The sequence below is a fragment of the Mixophyes fleayi genome, chromosome 1 (assembly GCF_038048845.1).
Source record: "Mixophyes fleayi isolate aMixFle1 chromosome 1, aMixFle1.hap1, whole genome shotgun sequence".
NCBI lineage: Eukaryota > Metazoa > Chordata > Amphibia > Anura > Limnodynastidae > Mixophyes > Mixophyes fleayi.
In genome coordinates, this window is record NC_134402.1 from 335484648 (window position 1) to 335510863 (window position 26216).

The 26216-nt window shown below is 40.9% G+C and overlaps 1 protein-coding gene across 2 annotated transcripts in view; it reads right to left on the reverse strand.

Annotated features, from left to right (window-relative positions):
* Positions 1-7931: 7931 nt before the first annotated feature.
* PXN (paxillin) overlaps positions 7932-26216 on the reverse strand; it is a 29639-nt gene continuing 11354 nt past the window's right edge. The window contains exons 3-16 of one of the 2 annotated variants that reach the window (XM_075214882.1): positions 25172-25245; positions 24943-25082; positions 24209-24401; positions 23978-24113; positions 14535-15266; positions 14031-14294; positions 12781-13245; positions 12414-12491; positions 12036-12161; positions 11756-11926; positions 11503-11676; positions 11328-11409; positions 10982-11130; positions 7932-10308 (exon numbers count right to left, since the gene is read on the reverse strand). In XM_075214882.1, coding sequence (XP_075070983.1) covers positions 10042-10308; positions 10982-11130; positions 11328-11409; positions 11503-11676; positions 11756-11926; positions 12036-12161; positions 12414-12491; positions 12781-13245; positions 14031-14294; positions 14535-15266; positions 23978-24113; positions 24209-24401; positions 24943-25082; positions 25172-25245 — 3051 coding nt within the window. In that variant the 3' untranslated portion in view covers positions 7932-10041. The remainder of the gene's footprint in view (positions 10309-10981; positions 11131-11327; positions 11410-11502; positions 11677-11755; positions 11927-12035; positions 12162-12413; positions 12492-12780; positions 13246-14030; positions 14295-14534; positions 15267-23977; positions 24114-24208; positions 24402-24942; positions 25083-25171; positions 25246-26216) is intronic. The other variant, XM_075214890.1, reaches the window with a different exon arrangement.

A 26216-nucleotide genomic window follows, 5' to 3' on the forward strand; every position in this document is an offset into this window, starting at 1 on the left:
CTCATTAAAATGGATTAAAAGCAGTCCACATATGAGCAGAATCAGCAACCAGGTTCTGTCACCAATCCTGATGGTAGTGTTCCCAGTACGTCATCTGGGAAAGGCGATGTAAAAGTACGTAGTCTTTTTAAATCAGGGGAAAAAAAACACACACCCCAAAAATTTTTAACGTGTTGAAGCGAAAAAGAAGTTTAACTGCCGATAAAAAAAAAATTGCCAACATGCCATTCTACACACGCAGTGGCAAAGAAAGAATGAGGCCTTCGCCTTTATCTATTAGTGGCAGATCAAAAAATGTTACCGAGCCTTCTTCTTGTACGGTCACTCGTGACCAAGCAAGACCAAGTAATTTGGAGTCTAAAAGTGGTGCACAACTACTGTTACGCGTGAAAGCCGAGCTGCAAGAAAACAGTAAGGTATTAGAGGATAATGTATGCTCAGAATCAGAAATGACACCAATCCCTGTGGAGAGTCCATCCACCAGTGATATGTCTAATCGTGAGCATTCTGATAATGTACCCATCATCATCATCATTTATTTATATAGCGCCACTAATTCCGCAGCGCTGTACAGAGAACTCACTCACATCAGTCCCTGCCCCATTGGAGCTTACAGTCTAAATTCCCTAATATATACACACACTCACACAAAGACAGACAGAGAGGGAGACAGACAGAGACTAGGGTCAATTTTTGATTGCAGCCATTGTGTGACCTTGCCCATAACTGTAACCAATCCTACTTTTAACATGCAAAGGATGGTGGAGGGCCTAGCAGGGATTAAACTGTATTTTTCCTAATTTGCACTAATAAGGTTTGGGTGTAATAAACACCCAAAGATGAGTGCTCAATTGCTAAGAGTCATTGATGGAGAGGAAGACAAGCAGGCTACTGCTTTATACAGGTAACACCCAAAGAGAAGAGCTCCATTGCTAATTGTAATTGCTGAAATAGAAATAATAGGGCTGACAGTCTTGGTCTAAATCTGCAGTTACATTTTATTGTACCATAGCTCACTCAGAAACAGGAGAGGTGGCAGGGTTCAATGCTAATCTTCCTCAAAGAATACTAATTCATCCCACCATCATAGAAGTTTGTGTACTATGATGTAATTGCTGATAATGGCCTTCCAAATGGAATTAGTAGTTAATTTTAGGGCAGAGCTGTCACGATTTTTGGGCAATTCTTTTACAGCAGAGCAAATATCAAAATGTTGTGCGGAATCATCTGCATCACCACTAGGTATCTTGGGAAAGCAATTTTTTGTACAACAAGCAGTTGCCAGAGAAACTGAAGGAAGAGACGTCCAAACAAGATGTTCATAGGTCTTCGATCCTTGCGAGTATTTAGTCTACAATTAAAATATAGTTAGCACATTTACTTTGTTTTATTTCACACGTTAAATTTCTGTAGCTCCTTGTCAAAATGTATTAGTAAGGCAATCACTTGACTCAAGCTAACAGAAATTGGCCCTAAAAAAACTCTCTCTCTTCTCTTCTCTCCTTCTCTCTCTCTCTCACTAAAATAAATGAGGCCTCTGTGTCTTACAATGGAACACAAATCAAAAAATAGGTCACACTAGGCAGCTGGATCTGTTCAATCACGTGTAGCCTTTAATCTTGCCCAGTCTTAGTACCAGATACATAAGTAGGGTGCTAGCGAGTGCTGTTCAGAGATTGCGGAGGAGCTAGTGTTCTGTAAACGGTAGAAAGTCTCCGGACTTCACATGCAACACATCTAAAGCTGGGTACACACTACAGAAATTGCGGCCAACTTTTTATGCCGAGCGATTTTACATGCGATCGATTGTCCGATCGCTCGGTCCATGGACTGCATACACACTAGCCTTGTTTAGGACGATAAAGGGAAGAGCAGATGTCCCTTTAGCGACTTTTTACAGCCATGCTGTTGTGAACAATGACTAATTTTGTACTCACTGATGTGGATCGGTCGGAAGTTTATACACACTACACAGCGGAAATGAGATTGGAATGAAAATATTAATCGGTACGACCAACCAAATGAGGCGATAATCGTCCATTTGGGCAGACTTTCGACCATCGTGTCACTGCACACACTGGCCCGACTTTTGAACGAGCGGTCGTATGTCGGCTGTTTGAGCCGATTATTGGACGAAAACAGTGTAGTGTGTACCCAGCTTAACTCTAATGTCTGCTGCCATCATTTCCATCCACTCAAAGGAAATTTAAGCTAATGTGGTTTGCTAGGATATAGCACATGAGAAGAATACAAATGTTTAATTTAAAATAGGAAAACTACAGAGAAAACCGTCCCAATATAAATAGCTTTCCATATGTTGCTGCTTACTCTGACGCCCTCCTGTGTGCAAGAAAGAAATTATCTTAAATATGTACAGAGCTTTTCAGGAGATGGGTGCAGTTTGCCTTGGTCTACCAGTCTTTTCACATCAAAATGTAACACAATTCAAGTAGGTTTTCTTCATCACCCCATTAACTGTTCTACAGGCTACTAATGTCAGATACTTTACTCTCCTTGCTGGACTATAATGTCTAATATTAATCACTGTACTTAATATTGGTATAATCTTTGATCTGCTACTCCCATTTTAATGTATATCCTGCTGTCTGCATTTTACCTGAACTAAAATGTATTCTTCCTTATTTCGGTCAGATCTAACCGCACTATTGTACTCTTACTGTGTATCTGAAAATATATATTATATACACAGTTTACACACACTTACTCAATGGTGTTCATAAAGAAATTGTATCACTTTTCCACCAGAACCTGTAAAAAGGGGCCAACATCACTAAACCAGTGAGGCACCACGGTGTCATATATAAATAGTAATAATAATACACCTATGTAATGGAGTTCTGTTCCTTTATTTATATAACACTAACATACTAGGCAGCACTTTATTTAGAACGATCTTAATCATTCATATAAGTCCATGTACTGTGGATCTTACAGTCTAAATTATCTACCACTTAAATACACACATACAAACCCAACAGAGACAGTGGCTTGGTCAGAATGGAATCCACGGCCAGCTAGTCACGGTGCCACCAGTTATCTTTCAGACTAGACAGACCTAATATAAATTATAGCAGAGAATTCAATGTTCCTTCATCTACATACTGTACAAGCCATACTGATCCCCTCAGTGGTATGCCCTTCAGTTTCCTAACCTGTTTACTGGGATTTCCAGTGATCCTTAATGACATTTCCAACTTCAGCTGGGATTAGCCTTCCTCCTTTGGAAAAACAGTAATTTACTTAAAAGGTTAACTGATTGTATAGTTATACTTTGGTTTCTTATCCTTCAATTTGTTCCACTTACCTTCCCCCGGGCACTCACATCCATATAAAGAGAAGATGGACTTACTTGTCTGGGAAGGTGTTATTACAGAATTGCCTTAGGGATTCACCTTACAAACAGTAACCTGCCATTACTGACCATTCAAACTGGCAAAACTTGCCACAATACACCTGCCAATCGATTCAAATGTGCACCACTATAGGATTTCCAGTTGTAGAATAGGGGCTGCCACCACCAGGCATCTTCACCAGCACCTGGGACCACTTCGTTTGGGGTGGAGTGTGTAGTGATTGCAGCACTTCTTAGCTGGCGACTGTGGCTTGTTCCATCTGACTACTTATCAAGAATGACGGGTTGAGTGGCAGGTCTGTAGATCACAATAATTCAGAAGGTACACACCTCTCACAGGAACAGAGCAGGAACTTTCAGAATATTAGTAGTATTTTTTTACTCAATAATAGCTCTTAAATGAGTGGTTACACAAAAGTAGTGGTGATACAGACCTGTTGTCCTTTTTCTACATTTTTTTTTTTATACAGGTTGGCAGGTGGTAATCCAGGCCCCTGTACCTTTAACCCCACACATGCATCTTACATCTCCAGTCACTGCTCCTGTAGGAGACACACCTCAACTAATGACAATTTGAAATTAATCAGGTCATGGGTGGGTCAGTCTATTATTCTCCAGCAATATATAAAATGGTATAGTTTTCATAATTCTCAAAAAAAAAAATGTATAACTGATGCCCAAAGAATACAATAGTGAAAATAGGTTCGATATGATAAAATTATTCCAGAAGACCAAATTTGTAGTGTATATGTGCTCACAGATGAGATGAAAAGATTTAAACGCAAGCTTTTACCACCTACACCAGGCCTGTCCAACCTGCGGCCCTCCAGGTGTTGTGAAACTACAAGCCCCAGCATGCTTTGCATGTTGATAGCTGGAAGGGCATGTTGGGACTTGTAGTTTCACAACATCTGGAGGGCCGCAGGTTGGACAGGCCTGACCTACACCTTTACATAATAAGGCAGCAGCTTTGGATTTCCTTGACGATTTGTATAGGTACAAGACATTTTCTACCTCAGGTTGGATTCTCATTATGCCCTACCCACCACATTCTCATCTTATTTTGACACACAAAACCTCTTTCAACTTCGGAGGTTCCCTGAAAGCTTGCACCACCCCTGCAAGAATTCATATAATATCTAGACTCAAAATGGGACTAATTTTACAAATATCAATTGCCACGAACATGATCCTATACTTCTTTGGGACATATCTAAAGCAGTAGTCAGTAGGGACATACCGGTAATTGCATATAATAATGTTCAGCGGTGCAGACAACATTGTTTTAAAGTCAAGGAAGTATCCTACATTATTTCTCAAAAAAGCATCCCACAGCAGGCTCTAACAAACAGAGAAACTGATAACTAACTTATCAAGAGTTTTCTTAGGACATCTCTCCGTCAGCATCCTTAAGCAAAGTACCCACTAACACCCTGAGCCTGATGCAGTCTCTAATAAAATATTTCAGGACGCAGTCACCTTACATCTGGGTCCTTCACAAAGAGGGGAAAGGTCCACCCCACCCATCCTCATATCGACCAATATCTCCCCTCAGTTAAGATATAAAAAAATACTTCTGAAAATAACAGCGGTTAGTTATTCTGCATTTTCTTACTTGTTACACCAGGGCCAACTTAGATTTGCGAAAAGAAGTTTGGGAATAAAAAATATTAAAGTGATAACATTGGTGTCCCAAGCTCAACCAAATGATGCTAGCAGTGCATTACTACTTATATACACTGAAAGATTTTGACAAGGTCTGCTGGCAAAGCATCAAATTTGGCACACTTTATAATATTCTCAGCCTGAATATTTAACTCACCTAAAGCTAAAAGCTTCGTTTTGATTGATCCCGCAAACCAATTGCAAATGCACTCAAACAATATTCCTTACTCAGGGAACCAACAACAAACTGAGCATAAACTATCCATTGTTGCAGATTACATATTACCACATCTTTGATTACCAGTTCTCTTTTCCAGAGTCATTTTTTCAGGGTATAAAATTAACATGTTTCAGTTAGAACGGACAGCAGATCACCCGTGGATGGCCACAATACAGTAGATTTGGTATCTTCTGAGCCTCAAACCTATAAAATACCTTGGTATTTAAGTTACCAGCGACCTTACACAGTTGTACCATAAGAACATTATACCCACCCTGCAAAACAAAATGTGCACCTACAATCATGGAAATCTCACCATTAACCTGCAGGGCAGAGAAATACAATTAAAAAACTGTAAAATTACTATGGAACAAACACTGCAAAGTAACACAATTAGGAGGCAGAGAAATACAATTAAAAAACTGTAAAATTACTATGGAACAAACACTGCAAAGTAACACAATTAGGAGGCCTTGATCTCCTTGACGTTAACTTTTCAATCTGGCCTCTATATCAAGTGTCATTACAGATTAGGTCACTGATTGCAACATGCAAGTGGGAAACCCTTTTCCCTTTACACAGAAAATATAATTGTTCTAGTGTGTGTCCAACCTTTCAGCACTTTTAAGACACTTGAGCAGCTTGGAAATGGACAAAATAAATTAAACCATACTATAACCTCTCTCTGGAATCTAGGAGTTTATTGACATTACTAAACTACAGGTCTCCAGGTCCTATGGGTTTTAACTCACTATTAAAAATTTTCATGTACAGGGTTCCTAAAATATGTTCAATTTCTGCATCATTCGAGGTCCATCAAAGAGCATAAATTCCATGTAAATGAATACATAGAGAAAATATACATAATCTCTACTTTCAGGAAAACTGACACCTGTATTGCTCTACATTCCAAAGATTTAACTAGATAACTATCCTATTTTACATAATTTTATAGATACAGCACACAAAGAGATGGAAGCTGTATACGACACAAAGAGTTCCTAGATGGTTGGCTTAATTTAGCAAATTATCATGAATTTGCAGGGAGCAACATTGTAAACTACTTCAGAGAGGCTCACTTTGCTTTTACTGCGCCATATCAGCAGAACAAATGTCTGAATGGTGAATCATGTCAGGCCATGTTAACCCAGTGTTTCGTTCTGTAATACAATGAAAGTTCGGGACATCAGATTCATACAGATCAATTGCTATTCATTATGTGCAGACTTTCAGCTCCATCCTCAGCAACAATGTCTTATACTCTATATCAGGCCTGTCCAACCTGCGGCCCTCCAGATGTTGTGAAACTACAAGTCCCAGCATGCCCTTCCAGCTATCAACAGGTTGTCTACTAGCAAAGCATGCTGGGGCTTGAAGTTTCACAACACCTGGAGGGCCGCAGGTTGGACAGGCCTGCTCTATATGTTTTAACATCTGTGAGATAAACAACCTGTTGTGCTGGATTAAAGATCCTCCTCACCACAATTTTACAATAATTATTTATACACCAAACAGCCCCATTAATACCACTGACAAATTATGTGAACATTGATAATCTTGATACAATGGCACCTGTCAAAGGGTTGAATATATTAAGCAGCAGTTAGTTCATAGTTGCCTACTATCCTGGAATGTTCGGGAGACTCACGAATTCCCAGGAGAGCAGGCAAACCTCCCAGTTCCTGGCACACCATTAGTTTAGTGGTGGGAGGCAGGGCTTAAAATGCAACGTGTCATTGTGGCCCCACCCCCTGCTGTAATTGGCTAAAACTGTGTGATGTCATTTAGGGGACTAGGCCAATGACACTATTCCTGAAGATTGACTTTGACAAGGGCCAAATTGTGATGGCTAGACAACTGGGATGGCACCTGGATGCACTATGGAAAGAAGAGAAGCTAGTGGAGGCATTGTGATGCCCTGAATAATGTTCTGCTGGATAACCTTGGGTCCTGCTATTCATGAGGATGTTACTTTGACATGTGCCACCTACCAAAGCATTGTTGCAACACCAAGTACATCCTTTATGGCAAAGGTATTCTCTGATGGCAGTGGGCTCCCTTCAGCAGGATAATGCACCCTACCATTTTGCAAAAATTGTTCAGGAATTGTTTGAGGAACATAAGAGTTCAATCCGAACAAGCATCTGTGGGATATTCTGGAAAAACAAGCCACGAAGGCCCCGCCTTGTACCTTACAGGACTTAAAGGATGTACTGCTAATGTCTTGATGCCAGATATGACAGGACACCTTAAGAGATTGTGTGGAGTCCATGCCTCAAGGGGACAGAGCTGATTTGGAGGCATGAGGGGGACCTACACAATATTAGTCAGGTGGTATTAATGTTGTGGCTGACCAGTGTATAGTTTGTGCAGATCTGCACTCCCACAGGATTGATCCCAGCAAAAGAGGTCTTCCAATTCATGGGGTGGCTGATCAAATGGCTAGCAGATGCCTGATGCATTCATATATCTGTAGGAGTATAGCATCTATATGTGCTAATGTGTTTTAATATGTAAAACCAGACAACCCCCCACCCCTCTAACTGCTCCTCCTGATATCTTTTTGTTCCCCTTGCCCTCACAGTATTCTTTGTTTCTTGTTATTTATCAAATGGATTTATCAGCCATTTGTAAAAGCAATACACGTTTGGAATAAAAATAAAAATAAAAGAATCCAAACCAAATTGTAAATTTTATTGCCATCTTTCAAAAAAGCAAAACGTTACATAAAGCAGTGTGAAGGGGGGAAAGCATTGCTAAAAAAAATCAAAGAAAAGAAAAGGGTGGTTGTATTTATGAACCCAATAATTGTTGATATGCAGAGTGGAAACCTGGTTTATAAACTACAACAGTAACTGCAATGTGCAGTAAAACATGTTCGCTTTATACAATGTAACTCAATCAATTCAGGAAATGTGACAGGAAACTTCTAGAAGCACTGAACTCCCAGAGACAGCAGCCCTGTTTGGCCCTGTTCATTTTTGCTTTAGATGAAATGTTTCACTACAAGCTTTGAATGTGAGGTAATAGAAAATATAGTCTATTTATTTGAAATGGTACAACAAGGATGCTGTCCCAGGAACCCATACTGAAAGAGAACACATCCTACTTGAGAATTTATTTAAGATCTGTGACATTTCTTGAAAACCTTTCCTGAGGTGAATTTACAAGTATGCCATAGACTGTGCACAAACTACTCTGGGAATGTTCAAACCTGCAGTGTTTGGTGCCCATTACAATGCACCAAAACTGTGCCTCCCCCCCCCTCCCCCCCAAAACACATTCCAAAGGGATTATTCCTACACTCCAAATCTTCAAAACGGTGTGCTAATGATTCTACATGAAAAATGCATTAAAACTGGATGAAAACCCCATTGGTGTGCATTTCTCTATTCTATAATCAAGGTCATTAATGGCATATTTAAAATAAGACATTCATTTGAAATACATGGATAGTTCAAAGCATCATATAGACATTTTAGTCAATATATTTGTATTTTATTAATACAAAAAAATAAAATAAAAAAAAATTGGATGGTGTCAGGACATTCTAGGATCATACCAAGTAAAAGCATTGCCCACAGTAACCAATCCAGCATTCTCTTTGGCATTTCAAACAATCATAGTTTTAATATGAGCAGTTCGTGCTGATGTGTGTTTATTTTTAAAAGTTCAGCTAACACTGAAGCTTGAAGATTTCTGTACAATCACCACAGAGTTGTTGCACTATGCCCCCACAATAAAATGCACCTTTACAGAATAAAAAGTGTTAGGCATCTTTACTCTGAAGAAAAATGATCAAGTATGCACGATTTACATCACTTAGAATTTTGGCATGATTTATATTTGACTGAAGATGCTTCATTTTGAAATACTGTTTTTTTAATTAACACATAACCAAAACTGTTAATCTAGTAATTCCACACAAAATACTGAAATGTTAATAGCCAAGTTTAGTTAAAGCAAAAAAATCCAGTCCTACTGGATTTATTTTGTGTATATTTGTTATATATAGGCATATACTTTATTTAAAAAAAAGCCGATTTTAAATTTTGTCAATAAATTGAATTAAACAGTGTAAGAAATCTCACTCTTTTTATTGAGGAAAGAGGGTAATTTGTGATTAGAAATCCCCCAAAAAATAAAAAACAACAAACCTGAAGCGAGATCAGCTGCTCAGCATTCAGGTGACAAGTTACCAGTAACTGTCAGTATAAAATGTTATTGCTGTTATTCCCAAATCAGGCCTTTTATAACACAGCTTAACCAATATAAACCAGAGCTGCCAATCTCATTCAAGTGAGGATATGAGGAGAGCCAGATTGTTTTCTAAACAAGGGAACCTACAGCAGACTCCTTTTTAAGCCATTTGACAAACAGTCCTCTCACACACACAACCCTTCATGTTCTGCATAGAAGATTGTCTCTTTGTTTTTCTAAAGTGCTGCATAGCACACAACACAAACTGAACATGCCATGTAGTCATTGATATTATACAAACCTAGGGAACAGGGGGATCATGGTTTCTACTCATGAGCAGCTTTTTGCTGCCCACTGTGAAATGCGAAGGGGCCTCCTTGAACCAAGAATTTAAGTGACCAACAGTCAAAGATGAGCACCTTACAAGACAATGAAGTAGTAGAGGTGAAAGCAATATATGAATTATCTCTACATTTTATGCTCCATCCCCATCAATGTCCAGATATTTATTAACCACCCTGGATGCCCACAAGAGCTGCTCATACCCTCATGAGTGAAATGTTTGAATACAGTGCAATGCTCTCTAACAGAAGAGCTTGACAAAGCAGTTCTGGCAATATGGCTTGTCATTCTGCTCCTTGAAGGTTCCTTTGTTGAGCTGCTTGAGGCAGAAGGCACAGACAAAGTGCTCTGGGTGAAACTTCTTCCCCATAGCGGTGATACAACGGCCAGTGATAGGCTTCTGGCACCCGGAACAAAGCGAACCGCGACGCTCATGGTAATGCACCTCACAGTATGGCTGCCCATCATGCTCAAAGAAGCTCCCATTGATAAATGGAGTAAAACATTCCTGAAAGCAAAACAAATATTTTTTAATATAATGAAAAAGACAATTAGTTCCTTTAATGAGTTTGTGGCCGCAGGGGAAAATCAAAATTTAAACATGTAGCAGAAGTGCATCATTTTAAAGATTGCATGAGGCACTGCAGCAGGGGAAGAGAACAGGGCTAATGGCAGGGCATACATTTGTTTTGCAAGGCCAACACCAACCATGAAGACACCAAGTAATGGATGCATTCTGTAGAGAGTGTGTTGTGAGATTTATGGTACACAGCAAGTATATGAAGGAGTTAAAGAACCAATGTGAAATGGATGAGATTTAAAGTGCTGAACAACATAGGACTGAGGGTGAGATGCGAGATCACTGCAGAGCTATGTCTACAACTGCACAATGATGGAAAGAAAGTTGAGCAATGGAATAAATAAAAAAAATACACATTAGGGGGGATACATATGAAAACTGCTACAAAAGGGAAAACTTGGGAGAAGCCCACAAGCAACTACATTTTGCCTTTCATTTTTTTTTAACACTGTCAGAATGACAGAACTGCATTCGTTTTAATAATCAGCGGTTTTCTTTCTAGTTTACATAAATGCTTCCTCATGTGAAAGAAAAAAAAGAAGTTGGAGAGAAAACAAGAGGTAAGGGCACAGCAACCATGGGAATACATAGAGATTCATACCCTGCAGACAAAGCACTCCGGGTGCCATAGGGTGTTCAGAGCAGAGATGTAATTCTCCAGGATGGCATGGGTGCAGCCACCACACTTAGGAGCAAACATGTCAAAGTAATCCTTACGGCAATAGGCCTTCCCATCCCTCTCATGGAAACCTGGAAAACAAAGGCAAATGTGAGCATTTAAATACACAGTTTGCTTCCCAGAAGGACATGCTGAAATTGTCGAGCATAAACCCTGTAATAAAGACAAACAATGAATTTTTAAGCACACATTATAACAAAGTTTCAATTTCTCTATATAATGTTAGTCTTTATCTACAAAACACCCTCTTAGCACATAAATGCATTACCTTCAGGCCCAAAGAATGCTCCGCACTGCGCACAGAAGAAGTGTTCAGGATGCCATGTCCTGTCTAAAGCGGTCACAACTTTCTAAAAGAGCAAAAGGAAAAATGCAGATAAGCTAAAGTGCATAGATGCAAGATTATGAATGTACACTGTTCCACTAGAAGTATGAGCACTCACATCCAGTATAGGTCCATTACAGTAAAAACAGCGAGGAGAGAACAGATTGTGGTAATCCTTTTCACAGTATGGCTGCCCATCTCGTTCAAAGAAATTGCGTGAGCCAATTTCCTCCTGGCAATGCGTGCACACAAAGTGTTCAGGATGCCAAGTCTTTCCCATGGCTGTGACAACCTGAATGAGAGTAAACGTTAGCAGCTTATCTTGTATTTACACCAAGTACCTTACCCTAAGACCAGAACATGATAATCACCTGACCAGCAATTGGTTTCTTGCAAGCACCACAAACACCCTTAGCCACCGTTGCCACTCCTAACTTGTTAAGGTCAGACTGTAGACTGCCCAGCATGTTATCCAGCTGACTGCCTGGTTTGGGAGCACTGGGAGGAGGCGAGCTGTTCACGGGCTTCCCTTGGGCCATAAACTGTAAGGGAAAAAGAACAAGCTCTTAGTTAGAATACAATATTTTTATATTGCAATACAATACCCTGGATAAACATGTTAATATTTTGAGAGTCAGACCAAGTAAGTACCAAAGGTGTGTCATTGGATGTAGTCAGGGGCATAGAGGAGCCATTACTGTAATCACAACCCGGCATGAAATCCTTGTCTTCTTGGGGAGGCCAAGTAGGGAAGGCCGGAAGGAAAGAAACGAGTGACTAGAGACCAATATAAAGAGAGAAAACTGGTCACCAAGTCACTGGACAATATGCTGATTCAGCATGCAAATAAACACACCACAAGAGCAGACTGTTGGATCACATGCACCATCTGTCCCCAATTGGTATCAAACCGTGTGTTTACACGACTACCGACACATGAAAACAAAATTAAAACCAAATCAACTCATAACATTGCACTATTCCAAAAGTCACAACTGTTAAAATCTGCACACAGAAAAAAGAACCTGCCTTGTCAGATAGAGAAGGGATCGGTGGTGGACGAGCAGCAAATGCTGCAGCACTAGTAGAGGCAAAAGGAGAGATCATCTGCAAGAAGATGCAAAATTGACTTATTGTAAAAGCCACGAAAAAGGAAAAACACAACCACAAAAAAAAAAAAAAATTCTAAAAAGCAAACACTGAAAAACTCATGAAGGCAACTTCAAGATGGAGATCCTACAAAAAAACCCCTCAAACGTCTCAATCAACAAATACATCCCACCAGAACGTCACACATAATTATGCCATAGTGACAGACTGCTCCAAATCCAGCCATGCTTTGCTGCTTTTTAAAGAAGCAATTAGGAGAACAGTCAGTATTTAATGAGTTCCATGCCTGAATTGGTGGAAAGAGTGGATTACTGTCCGTCTGGCAGGCCACAGAGACGCAGGACTTCGGAGCAGGCAGGGCTCTGGTGGGAGCAGAGGTGAAGATCCATGGGACATGGGGCTCATCCTGACAAAGGGTTATAGATTCTTCCAGAGGAGGAAATGGTCTGGACAGATCCTGGTAATCATCACTATATCTTTTCCAAGAAGATGGCGGCTGAGGGGGAAGTGTACTTAATGTAGGATTATGCAGAGGCGGCAGATTGGGGGGCAATGGAGGGGCTGGAGGTGGAAGGAAAGAAGCAGCAGTGGTAGTAGAGGAGAAGGGAGAAGAAAAAGGAGGAGGGAAATTAGGGGGTTGTGCTGGGGATGTAGATTTAGACACAAGTCTGATTGTCTGCAATGTTCGGGGAGAAGTAGTGACAGATAAAGTTTTTCTCATTAGCTGTGGAGAGTCTGGAGGTATAATTATCTAAATAAGAAACACAGGAGTAAAAGAAAACAAGAAATCCAAATCAATAAAAGGGATTGCATGTGTGTGTGTGTATATATGTATACATATATTTTATATACACACAATTTTTATTTTTCGTTTTGTTATAACTGCAGTATACATCTGTCGTAAATGTCATTTTTTTGTACTTAAACAGGCAAATAAGTCGGTCCTATATATAACAGATTTCTGGGAAATGTAACTCATACGGTAGCCCTTTCGAGTCAATGCTATACCCAGTGTGTTTACAGCATTTTATAAGCTTGTGCCTTGCCAAGACTCGTATGATAGTATTCAAATCTTACAGTGATTTAAATACAAGACTGAGATTTTGAGTAAAATATGATTAAAAAAAAAAACAACATTAACTATGCACAAGATAATTTAAAAAAGGAGATATATAAAGAGGTGTGAAAAAAAGCCTGCCATTTATTCATTTCGAGTCCCCAATATACTTCAAAACGCATGGTCAAGTTGCTCATCAGTGCGTTTCGCGTACTCTTGGCAGTTGTATTAAAAACACAGTAACACATCTCCCTATAATAGGCCTTACATAAATACTTAAACAGAGTATAACAAAAGTAACATGTCTTTTGCACAGGTCCTATATCCATTTACTATTTAAGAAAAAATAATCCAAGCCTCCATATCATAATTCAAAGCATAAGCATTATAAATATATATAACTTCAGAGACTTTCACAAATCCTCCAAAAATTCCATGCAATACATTGTCCAGGCAGACTCTCCCTTTCCTCTAACTACCTTCTCTATCCTCTGTTCAGACAACCGCTCATTTTTAGTTGGCTGAGAAGTAATGATCACGCCCTCTGTCAGCCAATTATCCTCTGGGGTCTTGAAAGTCTCCTGCTTATCAATGCCAAACCGCCCATGTAGCTCTTCAATTAAACGATCTTGCGATGGACTCTTGTTGTATATAGCAGGTCCAAACTTCCGACGAGGAGAGAGGTCGCGAGACATCGGGTGCACATTAGGACTCTCTTTAGTTCTTTTAATCACAGATTTCATCTGAACAAACAACACAATGTTACTCAAAAACAGCACACAAAGTGCACTATTAAACCACCATGTTACGCTCCAACACCACCAACACACGCAGGAGCAGTACCAAGTGTTGCCACGTCGTACACACCAGGTATTAGAAAACACAGCAGGATCATATATTTCTCCATGCACCTATAGTAATGGATACTTCAGTCATGCATATTGTTCCATGCACAGGACAAGTTCCACACACAACATGCTTGCCTGACGTAAGGCAGACACCCGTTCCCGTGCTGGTGTCTCTGGATACACAATTTGGTGTGATTCCTGTGTCAGGGAAGTGTCTGTAGTCTTTGGGTCAAGCTGACATCCAAATGTTGAATGTTGTCCAAAGTCTCCATCTGAGGTACTGCTGCTGAGTTGCTCACCCAAAGGTTCCGTAAACTTATGATAAAGTCCATTATCTGCACTCCTCGTGGAGACTGAGCACTGAAGATGGGCGCTTTCTGATGAGAGATCTTTATTTATAATCATGTTCTCATGTGGTTTCCATAAAGCAGAGGTCATTGTTTCAAGAGGAGTCTGCACATCATGAGCACCATCAGACTGGACAACAAGCTCCGATTGCATGTATTGTACAGGACAAACATCAAGTTCTTTCTGCTTAACTTGAGACTTTTTGTGAAAGCTTGGCAGATAAATGTCCTTTCTCAGACTGTAAGCATTGAAAGGGCAGGTTACTCGCTGATCTTTATTAGCCACATCTATCTCTACTTCATGGTTGGGCAGCACAGTTCCTTTCCTAAGAGAGGATGTTAAGGTAGGGCGTTCCTCCTCATCAATATGCAGGAGAACTGTGGGATTAATGCGTGTGAGAGCATCAGACCCATTCACCTGCTTTGCATACAGAGAAGTAGTGCATAAAGTGCTTGGAGGAGATGTAGGGCTATTTTTATGCAAATCAGTAATAGGTCCAGATAAAGTATGGCGACAAGTCTGCATTAGAAGCAAAAAGAAAAAGCCAAAGAAACACAAAAGTTACACAATACAAATGTCAGTACAACAATGTTTTACATATTCTTAATAGTCACTTACTAGGTTTCTTAGAAAATAAGATAAACCAACAGATATCAAAATATTCATGCCTTAACTAGAGGAAAAAACAAACATTCATTTAATAGCCAGAACGGAAACATAAGAAACTGGAAGGACTGCGAATGAAGTCTAACAATGCTACTGGCGATTACCAACCAGTGTTGGCACTAATTTTAGCATCACAAAAAGCAAATGTGAATATTTAAAAAAATATATAAAAGATAACCTGAAAAGCATGTCACATCAGAAAAGGCTGAAAAGTGAATGTGAAAAGATTGTCTTGTTTTATGCTCGATATGTGGGTAGACATTTCTGTGAATAACAACGACAAAAAATTGTCCTCGGTTTCATTCCTTCACCTCTTCTCCCCCTTCCCTCCTCTGCCCTCTAAGTAAATGGTACTTCTGTTTGCAGTACTAAAATCAAACTGGGCAGATACTGGAGGGGGTGATGACTTTTTAGCAGACAACCTATAGAGAAGACGGTCTTCTCTGCAATGACAAAGGCAATAGTGGTGCTTTAAAAGGGCCATTAGTATCTGGCACCATCACAGAATATACTAAAAGCTTTTGTTATGAACTTTAGTATAAATAGTATTTTTTTTATCCATTACATAAATCATAAGGGGAAACAATGCAATAAAAAAGCTGAGTATTTTGATCATTTGCATAATCAAATATAGTTGATTATTGATGTACAGTTTCAGGTATTAAAAAAAAAAAAAAAAAAAGTCAAAATAAAATCCCATTGAGGTTTGTAATTAAGTTTTTATCCCAGTAACTACCCTGCATCAGAGGAAGCAGGTTATGTTTGGACAGGTGAACCAACATATATTTTACAATGCGTATCTGTCCTAGTAATAGCTGTTTAATCCGGTATTTAACCCAATCTTCTCAATTACCTTTCTCAGCTTTGCTGGTGGAGTTGGATTAGCTGAAAAATAGGGCAAAGCTTATAGCACTCTAACAATTTTACACGATCAATGTAACAGTGAGCTTTAATGCTGAATTGAGCCAACTGAAAAGCTCTCATTTAAATCCAAAATCGCTAAGCAATTTGTGAAAAATATGAATGTTCATTAAAAATATATTCAAAATATCTGCAACATCACCCGGTAACAAAATATTGTGCCCCTTAGCAGAAAGAAGTTACTACTTATTTAATTGGTCTGAATTTAGTTTGCTGTATTTAATTTGCATGTCTTGTGGATGAAAGTAATAGCTGTCTTTTGCAGTCAGTTCAGTTAGTAGATATTTAAAAGCAGCATATTTACACTGAACTCATGAAAGAAGCGGTAGTTTCTAAAGATTCACATGTCCGTAAGAGAAAGAACAAATGGTCTTAAATATATAGGATTTCTTATGTATGAGCAGGATGTCTGCTACATTTATGGACATAAAAAATATATGGTGACATTTCCCTTTTAAAAAAGTTCCCCCACTGAGCCTGAATACGAACAAGTTCTGTCACAATATTGAAGCATTTACAGGAATATTACACAACATATACCACATGTTACGTGCCTTTCTGATGTAGGTTTCCTTTAAAGGAAGCAGTCAAAACAAAATAAAATATATAAAACTTGTTTTTTTTTAGAATGTTGCACATGGTGGAGGACTAGTAAGCATCTCCACGCTATAAAAAGATTCTCTAAGCAGAACTAAAAAAGCAGAAATGGGTGATTGGGGAAGGACAAGCAACCTCTGCTTGTGCGAATACTTCTGTTAGTCACATCAATGACCACGCACCTCATGTGTGAATCATATCACTGAGCCCACTGAGGATCTAACCTTCCCTTCTACTACTTACATTATTTTCAGAATAAGACTTATCGTATTAAACATCAAAGTGTGTAGTGGATTTCTCCTCACTATGGGGCCTATTTTTCCTGTAAATCCCACGAAAACATCAGTTTTCGGGAAATAGCTGCAAAACTACCCTGCAAATTTATTATTGGTGCATAGCAGCAGATATCAGATATCTGCTGCTTCGCATTTTTTTTTTCCGAAATACATAGCAGTCTCCATAGATGTCTATGGGGACTGCTATGTACCGCAATTTAGCAACTTTTAAAAAAACTTTTACACATGTGGTAATGTACACCAGCTCAGGCTGGCGTACATTACCGTTTCTGGTCGTTTTCAGCACTGTGAAGCTCTGCTCCGAAGCGCAGAGCTTTACAGCGTATGTGCAGCCCTGAAACATGACCCAGGTCCTTCGGGTTAGTGCTGTTTGGATGCCTGTGAGCATGCCCGAGTTATCAATCAGCGCATGTGCACAGGATTTGAAAGGAGGAACGAAGAAGCCACGCAGGATCACATTACGAAGATGGAGTGGTAAGCAAGTTTTTTTTTCCCCCCCACCGGAACAGTAGTTTATCGGAAGTGCTGTTCCTGTGTAGGTTTTTTCATAAATATGAGAAATAGTTCAATCCTTATCAATGCGATAAGGATTGAAAACGGTTTTTCCTTTGCGGTCCTTGTTAAATATGCCCCAAAGTACTTTATCAGGCTGTGAATATCCATCCACTAACAATATTGAGACAGGAGATTCCTTAAGTTAGTGTGGCCTTTTTATCTGAAATACTGATTAGAGAATGCATAGTTCACCAGTCCAAAATACAGGGAACACAAAATGCTGCTCCTTAGACTGGCATGTCCAGCACACATGGGCAAGTTTCTTATGCCCACCAAGAGTAGAGGGTTGATGATTAAATGGGTTATACATTCAGTGTCTTGGAAGAAACAGTATTATACTAAAAAAGAATAAATCACACAACTGTAGAAGTCATGTTTTTCAGCATGTTGAAACTTTGGAAGCTAATAGAATGAGTAGATTAACATAAAAGGAGGCAGGTAAATAACTAGTCATACGATAATCCTTGAAAATGGAGACTTCCAGTGTCGCTGCTTCCAGTGCAAGCAATCGCAAGGTATTGCCAGCAATAATACAGGCCTTGCATCATAATGTGCATAAAGTACACAAAAGCTTTGAAGATAAATAACCATGTCATGCTTTAAGGTTTGCAACACCTTAAATAAGGTTTCAATTTCATAGCAGCACAGTAGAAAAACGGACAGTTCCATCTAGTGGTGCTATTTCAATAGATCAGTTGCCTAAGAAATGACAAAAAGGGGGCGTGGCCTGAGAGCCTTCTTCAGCAGACGTGAATTAGATCTGCTCCTGCTATTACACCGGGAATTTCCAGGAAAAGTTGGGATATCCTCTCCCTAACCTGCGCTAGCAGCCTGGACACAGCCACAGGACCCCCGGCAGATCGCAACAAACTTTTTCCTGCTAACAAGAGACCCGTAATTCGGCAACTTTCATATTGAGGCCTAACCCACGCCTTATCGTGGGAACCTCCCGCTGACAGCAACAAGACGGAGTTCACAGACCCCTCAACTAAGCAGGACCCTACCACTAATTGAGCCTCACACTGCCGGCGCTACTCAGAAGTCAAGGCATCGGGACAAGCTGATATGCATTCTCCCTATGTTACGTGTTCTATGGACAATCCTGCAATGGTGATGTTAATCTTTTTATGATTATTTTGCTTTGATAGCTTACCAAACCTACATTGCTCTTTCACAATTGTTTACTACTGTTATATATATTTGTCCTGAAAATAGTAAAAATAGTATTCCCATACATGTTAATGTTTTACATACTGCTTTAAATTGCAATTGTTGAAGCCCCTGCACATCTACACCCACTACCCGAACCTAATTTTCGTTAGAACTCCCCCATCCCTCCCTCATCCATACCCTCTTGTTGCTGAAACCTGTAGCAACACCTCCAAATCTACCCAAAGTCGAGCAACCATAGGCCGGATATGCCATGACAGGCCTTCTCCTTCCCTCCTTGATTGGTTGCAGACTGCTTAAATTCTCTTCTATGGCTCACTTTTCACCCTTCCCAATCTTCTTCACGCGACTTCTTGCTATTTTGTTAAATCTTGGTCCTACCACGGTCCACAGACTCGGAGAGGCCCCTCAACAACACGTCCTAGACTCCCCCCTCTTAACATGTCTCTCCAATTACTGTTAATGTCAAAGGGCTAAACACACCAGACACGCTCCACACTTATGGCCGCACTAAAAAAGTCACACGCAGATATAGTCTCTCCCAGAAACCCACCTTGCCCAACCACACGTGACATTCCAGGAAAAGTCTTTCTGCAAACGTTTTTTGCTCCAGCCACATCCGAACATCGGAGAGTGGCTGTTCCTGTACGACCACCTGTTTCATTGATGGTGCGCTGCTCGACTGGAAATCTAGAAGGCCGATTCCTCATTTTGGTAGGTACACTAGGCCAACTCCCAGTCACTCTAGTTTGTTGCTACGTCCCCAACAGTGCTCAGATCCCCTTTTTCCAGAATCTATTTAGTCTTGTAAATAAACATGCCGAAGGCCACTTGCTTATGGGAGGCGACTTTAATATGATTATAGACCCAACAAGTTAACCCGTGCATGATACTCATGCATTCTAGTCAAATCAAGCTACTTAAGGTGTTAAAAAGGTTCTTGTCATGTATTTGGGCCATAGCCCAGGCCTCCTCAGGGGAAGAGCGTTACTTCCCGACGTAAGCACCCTTTTTTAACGTGGTTTTGTCCACATGTCACCACCTCATCATTCTTCTCCATCACCTCATCCTTCATTTTCATCGCCACATCTATCCAGATGTCTATCCAGACACAGGGATCTCTCTCAGTGGTCCTGAGTATCACACTCCTCTCGCTCTGTCACCCCCGGCAACCACCAACCACTCCCCACTGTCACCCCCGGCAACCACCAACCACTCCCAACTGTCACTTCTCCTTCAAGAAATATATATATATATTTTTTTTTTTTTTAAATCTTTAAAAACACTTTTAACAATTAACAAATTAAATTAAAAACATTTTAGTATACCAAATTTCAGCCCTTTCTGATTTTTTTTCCCACACACACTAAGAGTTTAGTAGGTCAGTGTATAACTCCGCCCAGCAGGTGGCGCTGCAGCTTGGTTTTATTTTTTACACACACACAGACAGACAGACTAACACACGCCACTAAGCATTTATATTATAGATACTGGATAGATCACCAACGACCATGGCCTCACCACAATCTCAAACACATACTGCCCGGCAGGCTAATCGATTTGCTTTATTACACAACTAGCATTCTCTCCTAGACGCCTGGCAGGTGGTCAATGGCACTGATAGAGGTACACTTTCTATTCTTATCCACATAACATATACATCCGAATAGATTATTTTCTGATAGACGCCAGATTAGTCACCAAACTCCTTGCAGTTGGGGTCCACCCGTTTACCTGGACAGACCACAAGGGAGTATCTCTCCAGCTAGTTATAGTATAGTAAATCTCACGAAACGAAGCCCAACCTGGCAATAAGACGACACCCTTTTGCTCAACCCCACAACATGCCTAGAAATAACAAGACGCTTACCAAATTCTTTGCCCTAAATGAGACCCACGACATATCACCGTCAACGGTCTGGGAGGCGCATTAGATCAGTCACACCTGCGGGAACTGACGATAGTGAGGGGCCAGCTCAACGCGGTCTTGTCCAAAATAACAGCCCGTAATCTTAAATGGACCGAACTACGCAATTTCATCTATTAAAAATTCTCAAGGGAAACCAACATAAAACCCAAACTCGATACTAAAATAATTCTAAGCATATTATTCATCACTATATGATTTGAACGCTTGAGACCCGCCACCTCCCCCGACCTAGACGAAAGAATAAGCGCTTATCTACACTCCTGCCACCTTCCACAGCTATCTGACACAGAGATCCAATTCCTCAGCTCTGATAGAACAGAAGAAGAAACTATTACAGCCATGCCGTAGCATGAAGGTATCCTCTCTGCTGCGGGCCCGGATGGCCTTCCAGCCAAATATTACAAAAAGTAACCACCTGGTTTAACTGTATCTTTGACGGGACACCCTTTAATCCGGCCCACAACGCAAGCCTGAATCATGGTCATTCCGAAAGAGGGCAAAGTAGTAGCAATCACCCCATATAATTACTAAACGTAGACCTGAAAATATACGCCAAAGTCCTTACGAATAGGGTAAACTCTGAACTCCCGAAATTAGTACATCCCGACCAGGTCGGATTTATCCCAGGCTGGCAGGCCGCGGATAATACCAGGCGGACCATAGACCTCATCCAACATATTAACGAATGTGAACAACCCTCCCTTCTCATGACTTTGGATGCCGAGAAGGCATTTGACCGTGTTGGCTGGCCTTTCATGATGAAAACTCTTACAGCCTTTGGTTTCAAAGACAGCTTTCTCAAAGGGGTTTCAGCCTTGTACGTTAACCCTACTGCTTCTGTCCAGGTGAACGGGTGTTCCTCTCCTTCCTTTCCTATCCGATATGGGACCCAACAGGGCTTTCCCCTTTCCCCCCTCTTATTTGCATTAGTTATAGAACCCTTAGCCATGAAAATACGCCTTAACCCCAACATCACCGCTATACATCTGCCCTCTAGCACCCATAAGACTACACTTTATGCAGACGATATACTTCCTATAATCACGAACCCTCTAATCTCGCTACCCAACTTATTTCAAAAACTCGACACCTTCTCTATAGTATCAAATTTTAAAATCAACACAGCTAAGACAGATATCCTGGATCTCAATATTCCACCTAAAGCTAAAACAGCTCCTAGAGCTGAACTTTCCTTTTCACTGGAATTACGACCACATCAGATACCTGGGTATAGCACTCACCAGAAAAGTGTAAAATCTCTATCGAGCTAACTATCCCCCGTTTATAGCTTGTATTAAAAAATACATGATATTTAAGGACAAGCTCATAATATCCTGGGTGGGGCGGATTACATCAGTGAAACTGAATTTGCTCCCTAGGCTGCTATACCCTTTTCACATTCTTTGAATCAGAGTTCCCCCCCCCTCAACCTTAAAAATGTTACAAACCTCTATAATGCGATTCATCTGGTCAAACAAGAGACCCAGGATCTCTGCTTGCATCTTGCAACGCTCCCCTATGGCAGGTGGCCTCGGCATCCTTAACCTCTGCAATTATTAATATGCGGCACGTCTAGCCAAATGTGTGCAATGGCATTCCCCACCTGGAACCAGGGTCTGGGGCGATATACAAACAGATCTTCTAGGTGGCTCAACGATCTGCTCTGTTCTTTGGCTTCCAACTGCTCAACGCCCAATCCCTGTTCGAACCCATCCAGTAATAGCCCTCTCCCCCTCAATTTGGACACGGTGTAATAGAATGGAATCTCTCTCTACCACCCCCTCGATCCTGAAACCCCTCCGGTCTAACCCAGCCTTCACGCCTGGATTCTCACGCTCCATGTACACAAAGTGGACAGGTGAGGGCAAATTATTACTGCTAAACCATATTACCAGGACTCCAACATTCTCTCAGTTCTCGGACTTGGCGGACCGGTGTGGGTTTACGATGGGACAGTTCTGTAAATATTGGTAGATTAGACATTACCACCAAAAGGTCAAAGCCCAGCTATCATCTAGGTCACCCACTGTGTGTGAGAATTTGTGTCTCTCCAGACCATCCTCAAAAGGTCTCATCTCCACGCTATACAATGCCTTACTGCCCATCACCACAGATGTGAAGGACCGATTCCAGACACAGTGGGACACTGACTTGGGAACGTCACTAGACCACAAAGAGTGGTCGGACATTTACAAGTGGACAGCGCGTTGTTTTATAAATGTCTGCATTAAGGAAAATGCTAAACACTGTATTTATGGTACTAAGTCCCCTCTAGACTACACATTATATATCCACAAACAAGCACTACTTGCTGGAGAAATTGTGGCCATACTGGAACCTTTATGCATACTTGGTGGGACTGTCCCAAAATATGCCCGTACAGCACATCAGTTCTTACACTAACCTCGGCATTCCTTGATGCCCCTGTCCCCTCTGACCTTAAGCACGTACTACTGCCCCTACACCTCTCCCAGACCTCCACACACACAGACATATAATTAGCACAGTAACCTGTCAAATAGCTGGCTCCTGGAGAAATCCAACACCCCAAACACTTCAAATGGTCTGCGGTCGAGTTTGACATACCTACCAGATGGAGCACATCACCAGTGTACTGAGGGGTCCCTCCGTGTCCTTCTATAAAGTTTGGTCTCCACGGGCCTCATACCACAACCAACCTCTGCTCCAATTTTAACAGGAACCGGACCTTTGTTGAAACTACCAGATTAGACTACTTCCTATTTAACACGTGAACTCACTTCCCCTTCCTGCAGTCCCTCCCAACTCTTTCTTACCTCCCTCCTTTAGCCCTGTACCATACCCCTTTTTCTCCACTGTCTTGTACCCCCCCTCCCCGTTTGAATTGTCAAAAACAACGTCTTTATGGTACTAGATTAATACACAGTTAAATTCCTATTGTAAAAGCACTGTGAGAGTGTTATAGATCCTCTTATTTGCATGTGTGTATACTGTGTCACTAATGTACCATTCAAGAATTTTTGTAACACTGTTTAAGATAAGATGTTATTAATAAAACGTATTTAAAAAAATTAAAAAAAAGGTGCCAAGGTGAAATATCTGGCTGTATAATATACCTTAAAATCAGAGAGTGAGGCCATGAGTTCATCCAGTTCACGAGTGGCAGAAGAGGCTGAGATTCTGGTCTGCTGCTGGCTGGCAGTGACCCTCTGGGGGTTGCTGATCTCCCCTTGAGGCACAGTGATTGATGGGCTGCAAGAGAGAAGCAAAGCTAATATTAAACTACAAGAAGACGTAACAGGGAGGATAGTATTGTGACAGGAAACATAAAAAGTAAACATGCTTACACTGGGCTGGGTACAGAGCTCTCAAGTTCATCCAGGAGACTCTCTACACTTGGACGGACATCCTCTATTCCCCTTGCACCATTACGTTTAGGTTTTTCCTTCAAAGACTGCGTAATCTTCATACCAGAATTGTCTGAGACATTGGTGAGAGCGGCAGGAGCCACAGGTTGCGAGATGCTTCTGCACAAATCATCTAAGGAAGAATCAACATGACTTACGGCCTGAATCAAAGCACTTCTTAACCAGAAGCAACTTACATGTAGACATGAAAATAAAATATCCATAAACAGATAACTGTAAGAAATAAGAGGAAACACTAAAAAGTGTCCCAATAAGGAAATTAACCAACACAAGCTGTCAGAAAAACTTCAATTCTACAAGTGTTTGGGTTTCTCTTTGAGGGATGTAACATTATTCTTCCATGACATTCTATTGGTTGATGTTTTGTTGATAGAAGTCAATGTACAGGACCAGAATCTACTATACATGTTTATCTGTGTTGAGATCTAGTAACTGGCACAGCCATGACTTTTAGTTTACAAGGTTATTATGCTAACCAAAACAATAATTAGTCCCCAAAATAACAGACCTGCATGGCATGGTCATGTATGACCCTAAGAGAGTGGATGCCAATTCCTTATTCCTTTTGGCTGCCACCTATACAGGGGACATGTTCATAAAAGAGATCACGACTGGCATGTGAACCGCTGCACCACTGAGTATAAGTACCTCACCTGCAGATACGCTACTTGATGGGGTTTGCTGCACAGCATTTAGTTCCAGGAGCAGACGGTCAAGCTCTGACAGATTGCTGCCCAGAGACGAACTCATGACAGTGGGAGATGGCTCTGCGGATCGCTGCTTGTTGGGAAAACTGTCCCAAGATAAATAAAAAATATCAGATGAGTGGCGGAACCGAAAGTAATAGTGTAATAGCAGATGAATATTGTATATTCTGCTTACCTGTATACATGCTCTTCATCGCCAGCAGAGGGGGATCCCACACTCTCACTCGGAAGAGAAGTGTAGAGGGGACTCTGACCATGAGAAGAAGGATGTTAGACAGAAGTTTATATAAGGTTAGGAGTTACAACAGCATTCAATACATGCATATTATAAAGGGAGGTGTAAACCAGTCCCTTCTAATCAGTATCTTACCTTCTTATATACACTTGACATGAACAAATATCATTTAAGTATAAAGCAGTATGTGCCCTGCACATGTGTTACCATGTATAATATACAATCTATGTGGTACTGTAAAAGGTATATTATCAACGTGTGGAAAATGTTTAAATGATCAATAGATCTAACATTGGTGGTCCAATGGTGATCGGGGAGCATCCAGCAGCATTTTTACAATACTAGGTTTGATTAAATCAATTCGCTTGTTAACCAGAGGGTCCCTCATTCCTGGTGGTCCAGTGGAAGGGCAGCAGCTGCAGCCCTTGGACAGAGCAGCGGTGCCCTTGGACAGCCAGTAGCTGCAAAGCACCACCGCACTAGAGCCCTGAGAGCTTCAAAAGTGAAACCAGGTAGACTGCTGCCCAGGATCTGGCTACCTTTGCAGCCAGTTTAGGTTAGGAGGAAGTGCTAAACCTAGAGCAGGCATCCCACATGCACGAAAACTAGAAAAGGGCAACAAAGCTCCATGTAAAAAGTACGTGTACATCCAGTACCTTCACGTGGGTGCCGTGTTTAACAGCTCTTTTCTGACAATTGAGGAGCAATAAGCATCACTATTTGTAAAAATACTGCTCAGTTTCTGCAAGATGCAGATGTACAAGATGTGACATACAGAAGAGCCATCACCATATTTTTACTGTTCTGTAGTGGTCAATATGCTGCCCACTAACTAGCAGTCCTGATCCAAAGTAAGCAGTCAGGAGGAACCAGCCACAGTCAGCAAGCAGCAAATAGGTGCTGCAGTAGTTACATACAGCACCTAGAAGTAAGTGGTCCCAGATGCCAGTGAGGGAGCCTGGTGTACAATTGGGTGCACATTTGA